At 59.7% G+C, this 6,175-nt stretch overlaps 1 protein-coding gene across 1 annotated transcript; it reads left to right on the top strand.

Annotated features, from left to right (window-relative positions):
- The first annotated feature begins 1,942 nt into the window (after positions 1-1,942).
- Positions 1,943-6,081, top strand: C1QTNF4 (C1q and TNF related 4). Its single transcript, XM_032358129.1, has 2 exons — positions 1,943-2,049; positions 4,951-6,081. The coding sequence occupies exon 2, from the start codon at positions 4,956-4,958 to the stop codon at positions 5,931-5,933; it is 978 nt and encodes a 325-aa protein (XP_032214020.1). The 5' UTR covers positions 1,943-2,049; positions 4,951-4,955; the 3' UTR covers positions 5,934-6,081.
- The last annotated feature ends 94 nt before the right edge of the window (positions 6,082-6,175 follow it).

Below are 6,175 nucleotides of genomic sequence, written 5' to 3'. Positions count from 1 at the left end.
GATCTCTTTCCCAGTGGCCCCTAACACAAACCCTGCTGTCCTCTGCCCCAGCCACCTGTCTCCCTGACCCTGACTGCTCCTGTGGAACTTTTTATGGACCCAGGGAAAGTATCAAATGGCTTTCAGCCTGAGCCAGGCCCCCACCAGGATATAATGGTCTTGCCAGAGAACCCTACCTTCCTCCCTGCCCTCCCACCATTGGAATGACACTTCAAAAGGCACTTTCAAGATGGCAGCCTCACCCTTCTGGTCCAGAAGAGGACCAGTGTTCTAACCAGCTTGTGGCTGACACAAGTCAGCATCCCGCCTTCCTCAGCCCTCCTGCCACATCCCTGCGTGGTTCATCCCACTCTTCCCTTGCCTCACGCCTTCCCATAGGCTCCGGACCCAAGCTTTTGAATCCGGTGAAGGGCACAGTCGTGATCTAACCAGGGCTAGACAGGTACTTCACCCGAGGCCCCAAATATCCCCAGTGCCCAGCATGAAATGCCTCTGTTCATTTCCTTCCGTTGAGGCAAGTACGCATTCATCCTTCATCTAATGCCCTGAAGATAACTTAATGAGCCCATCATCGTTATCAACGCCTTCATGAGAACTAACCTGCTTCGACTAACTGGGGTCACATGAGTTTTTGAGAGTTCCAGAAGGAAAGCTCCAGAAGGCAGACGGCTTCCCTGGGCGCCAGGCTTCTCTGGGTCCACACACAGGGTCTGTGGCAGAGCCACGACCAGAGCACAGGCCTTCCGAATCAACCAGAGGGAGACGGGGGGGGGGGGGGGGGGGGGGGGGGCACCAGCTCCTGGCAGCTGAGAGTAGGGCCCTTCTAGAGCCATCCACTCAGTCAACACCTACTGAGTGCCAGGAAGGTGCATACCCCCACAGCTGTTGGGAGAGAACAGCAGCCCTCCCTGAGGAGGGAGTCCAAGATGGCTGCAGGAGTCAAAACCCAGAGTGGAGGCCAATGGTGGTGGTTGGGGGGGTGGTTCTCTGGTGAGTGCTGAGCTGGGAAGACAGCTGTTCCTGGCCCTGATGTCTGGCTGGATCCTGCTACCCTCACCCCAGGCAGGCAAGGTGTCGGTGTCCCTCTGCAATGGGCCCTCAGAGCCCACCCACTGCCTTCTCCTTTCTTGTGGGCACTGGGGAAGCAGCCTAGTCAGCCAAAACTCAATTCTGCCCCAAGGATGACCTTCCTTTGCATCCCCTCCGCAGGGGGTCCAGGCTGACCCACCGATGTCTGGGGGCTTGGTCTTCCTCCTTCCTTCCTTCCTAACTATCTATGGGCATTTTCAGATTCGGAGGCAAGGAAGAGAAACTAGGTCACTCCAAGCTCTTTCTTTACTGGTGACATTGACCCATTTATCCTTTCCTTCCCTCAGACCCCCTCCCCCAGTGCCATTCAGCCTGGACATCTGTCCCAGCCAAAATCTCACCTTCCACTGTCCTTGCCGCCCAGGGGCTTGTCCAGTCCGTGTTCTGCGGCAGCCCCCTCTCCTCAAACCGGGGAGGAGGCCGGTCTAGAGAGTGCCCTGGGCCACCCCCAGTTTGTCCTCTGCCTCAGGCCTCAGTTTCCCCGTCTGCTAACTTGGGTTGATGATGTGTGTTCTGTGGAACCAGAGCCTCAAGCTCCAGGGAGGTCACGGATGAAGAAGAGCCCTGGGCTCGGCGCAGCCTGCGCGGGGGCCTCCTCCGTGCGGTGCCCCTAGGCCCTGCGCGGCTCCCCTTCCTCGGCGCGCCCCTCCCTCTCCTTTCTCCTCCTCTCTCCCCCTTCCCGCGGCTCCCCTGCCGCTCCTCGCGCCGGTCAGCTCGCCTTGCTCTTCAGCCGCCCTCGTTCCCTGTCGCCTCGCTGCCTCGCGCCCGCCCCGGGGTCCCAGGGTCCCAGCGCCCCGCCGCCGTCACCGCCGCCACAAGGCCCGGCCCCGCCGCAGCGCGGGCGGTCAGTGCGCAGCCCCAGCGCCCGCGCGGAGCCGGGAGCCCGGAGTCCGGACCCAGCAGCCCCGAGCCGGATCGCTGGCTCGGAGCGGACCCGACCCGCCCGCCGCCCCCAGCCAGGTGAGGGCAGCTCCGGGGCGGGGAGCCAAGCTTTCTCCCGTGTGGAAGCGGGGGCGGGAGAAGGCGCCGGGGTAATCGGGTTCCTTGATCGCTGAAAAGCAGGACCTGAGAGCTTTTTCATGAAAGAGGCTCAAGGGCTTTCACTCGGAAGGGATGGATGAAGGAAGGTTGGCAGGGGGGCAGGGGGGCGGGCGGGGGGGTGTCTAGGGTACCTCCTCCCGAGGGATTTCTTTTCTCAGGAGGAAGGATTAATTGGCTTCTGTAAAACGAGGGCTTATCTTCTTGGGAACATGAGGGTCTCTCAAGGTGGGAAGAGGGTCTAGAGAGGCTTGAAGGAGGGGGTAATTAGGGAGTGGGGTTTGGCGAGGAGAGGGGCTCTGAGATCCCCTTCGCCTGACATCGCGGCACCGCCCCCGTCGGTTCCGCGGCTCTGGGTCTGCCCAGGTCTCCGTGTCCCAGTTTTGTCTCTTTGAAGATGACTATTTTGAGCCTCACCTGGACAGAGCTAGGAACAGCCATTTCCTTTCCTGGAGCTATGATGCCCACCTGACACCCTCCTACCTCTGACCGGCCCTGGGAACGGGGTTTAAGGAAGGATGGGGACCTAGGGATCTGGGAAATGGCAGTGCTGGTGAGAAATGGGCAGGGGCCGAGTACTGTACACACAGGAGGACCCTCTGGCCCTCGTGGAGTGCACGAGACTCTGCAGGGAGATTGCTGAAGGCAGGGTGGGCATGTGCTCCTGGGGCAGGACCTGCTAGAGGGAGGAGTAGGGTTAGAAAGAGCTGAGATGTTCACATACTCCCAGAAGGCAAAACGCTAGAGTTCTTGCTTGTTTCATTGGCTTCATTTCCTTTTTGCTTTCTTTCTCTTTCACCCTGGATCCCAAGATTTATTCTACTTCTCTTCTCTCCTATTTTTCCAAAAAAGGGAAACCGAGGCTAAGGACAGGTTCTCTGGAAATATCTGGGTCTATGAGGAAAAACGGTGGTGGAGAGGAAGGCACACTGAATCTGGAGTCAAAAGACCTTGGTTCAAGGGTGCCTCAGTGTGCATGATTACCTTGGGCCAAAATTCTTTCCTAGTTTGGGCCTGAATTTCTCATCTATAAAGTGGGAGAGGGCCCACCTGTCTCAAAGGTTTGCTGCAAGACCAGATGTGTCCAAAGAGCTTTATGAAAGGGAGTACTCAGGAGGTGCAATCTTCATCACTGTAGATGGGTCCCCTTCTTCCTCCCTGCCCTCATGAAGGGTATCCTACCCCATGGGGTGCCTTTGTAGGAATTACAAAAGGTCCCTCCCCCGTAGGGAGAGAAGGTTCAACTGGGTTAGGGACTTGGGGTCTTTATTATGAAAATTAGAAAAAGGCACACTTCCCCAGGTGCAGCAGCTCTACCCTATAGGGCAAGTAGAATGTGGGCTAGATTCTAGTGCCCACCTACCCGAAGACGAATGTCCTTGTGGAGCGAGCTCTGCCCCTGGCAGTCCTTCTCAGCAAGCCCCCAGTGTCTCTAAGAGCCGCAGAGCTACACACACTCCCACTTCCCATTTTCTTTCCCACTTTGTTTCCACTTCAGGGCCTTTGGGTATTGAAGCTCCAAAGCCTATGCCCTACAGAAGCATGATAGAGTTAAACATTGCCTTCGCAAGCTCCCAGGGGGTAGGAGTTACTGAGTTCCTAACTCCTCATGTCAAGAACTTGACCAGATCACTTTTCTCAAGGCTGAGAAGTACCTGCACACCTGGGCAACACTACCATTCACAAATGGGGTTTGTACCTGCCACGTCAGAGCATCCTCACAATAAGACTGAGGCAGGTCTCCCTATTTACATAAAAGAAGCCATGCCCAGAGAAGTTAAGGACCTTGCCAAAGGTTTCACACGTTTAAGTGGTAGTGCCAGGAACTGAGCCCAGGTCTAGCTGTCAGTCTTTCCCTCCACCACTACTGAGGAACAAAGCTGCTGACCTCACAGCCTTGCCAAAGCTTTGTTGCAGTTGTTGCTCCCCCTCTCTATTCACGGGAGCCTCTGGTTCTCTTCTGCTCAGGGACCAGCCCTCAAGCCCAGAGGAAAGAGTCAGTCTTACTCTGATTTCACCCGTGGGAGGTTGAGGGGTGAAGACAGAGCTATGTCAAAGCCCAGCTGTTTTGACCTCTTTGCTGCAAGAAGGGCCCCTGGGGAGTCCAGAGGTCCAAAGTGGTGGCTGACCCTTGTGGGTCAGAGGCCAGGAAAGGGGTCACTGAGCAGTTATTTCCTTTTCTGTCCATATGGGGGTTGAAACATTGGCCATCAGTATAGAGAACTAGTGCTTGAGTGAGGGGGAGGCCAAGGTTCATAGAATAGCCACAGGAAAATTTAGCAAATCAGGCTGAAAGAAACAGATGCCCTGACGACCCTCTGTGGTGCCAAGGTGGGGAGGGGGTAAACCCAGCTGATGGGTTACAGGCCCCTTCCACCAAAGCATTTCTGCTTGTATCTGTGTTACAGGTGTGTGAGCCTTCACTTGAGAAAGGGGTTCGTTTCTTACCAAAAAAAAAAAAAAAAAAAAAAAAAAGTCTCACTGGCTTAATCTGGTTCTCAAAGTGCGGTCCCTGGACCAGCAGCATCTGCATTACTTGGAATTTGTTAGAAATGCAAATTCTCAAGCCTCATCCTAAACTTACTGAAACTCTGGGGGTGCGGGCCCAACAACGTGTGTTCTAGTAAGCCGTCTACATGACACTGAGGCCCGCTGAAGCTTGAGAACGGCTGACCTGGTCCAGCTGCGTAGGAAACAGAGTCCTCGTTGTGGGTCAGGGACAGGCTGTGAAAATAACAGCGCCTCCCAGTCTCGGAACTCTGGGCGTTTGCAGGCAGCCCCTGCACAGGCCCCATCTCCTTCCCCTTCTGCCTCCCCTCCCAGGCACCATGCTGCTGCTCCTGCTGGGCCTGCTGGGCCCTGCCGCCTGCTGGGCCCTGGGGCCCGCGGCGGCGGGCTCCACGGAGCTGCGCTCGGCCTTCTCGGCGGCACGCACCACCCCCCTGGAGGGCACATCGGAGATGGCGGTGACCTTCGACAAGGTGTACGTGAACATCGGCGGCGACTTCGACGCGGCCACGGGCCAGTTCCGCTGCCGCGTGCCCGGCGCCTACTTCTTCTCCTTCACGGCTGGCAAGGCCCCGCACAAGAGCCTGTCGGTGATGCTGGTGCGCAACCGCGACGAGGTGCAGGCGCTGGCCTTCGACGAGCAGCGGCGGCCCGGCGCGCGGCGCGCCGCCAGCCAGAGCGCCATGCTGCAGCTCGACTACGGCGACACGGTGTGGCTGCGGCTGCACGGCGCCCCGCAGTACGCGCTCGGCGCCCCGGGCGCCACCTTCAGCGGCTACCTGGTGTACGCCGACGCCGACGCGCCTGCGCGCGGGCCGCCCGCGCCCCCCGAGCCGCGCTCGGCCTTCTCGGCGGCGCGCACGCGCAGCCTGGTGGGCTCGGACGCGGGCCCGGGGCCGCGGCACCGGCCGCTCGCCTTCGACACCGAGCTCGTCAACATCGGCGGCGACTTCGACGCGGCGGCCGGCGTGTTCCGCTGCCGCCTGCCGGGCGCCTACTTCTTCTCCTTCACGCTGGGCAAGCTGCCGCGCAAGACGCTGTCGGTGAAGCTGATGAAGAACCGCGACGAGGTGCAGGCCATGATTTACGACGACGGCGCGTCGCGGCGCCGCGAGATGCAGAGCCAGAGCGTGATGCTGGCGCTGCGGCGCGGCGACGCCGTCTGGCTGCTCAGCCACGACCACGACGGCTACGGCGCCTACAGCAACCACGGCAAGTACATCACCTTCTCCGGCTTCCTGGTGTACCCCGACCTCGCGCCCGCCGGCCAGCCGGGCCTCGGGCCCCCGGAGCTCTGAGCCCCGCCCGGGGAGACGAGCCCCGGGGCGGCCCGGGGCGTGCATGCGGAGCCGGGCCGCGCGGCCCGAGCGACCCGCCGGCGCGAGCATGACGGCCCATTGACTCTGCCAATAAAGTGGGCCTGCGCCGGCGCCTGTCCGCCTGGGGTCCTGCGCTCTGTCCTCTCGGCGACGCTGTGGTCTCCGGCGGGGCGGGAAGGCACGGACTACTGCAGACCGGGGTGTGGGGCGGAGGGCCGAGG

The sequence above is a fragment of the Mustela erminea genome, chromosome 9 (genome assembly GCF_009829155.1).
Source record: "Mustela erminea isolate mMusErm1 chromosome 9, mMusErm1.Pri, whole genome shotgun sequence".
NCBI classification, from domain to species: Eukaryota; Metazoa; Chordata; class Mammalia; order Carnivora; family Mustelidae; genus Mustela; species Mustela erminea.
The sequence above is the reverse complement of the archived record's forward strand: the minus strand, read 5'-3'. Positions and strand labels throughout refer to the sequence as shown.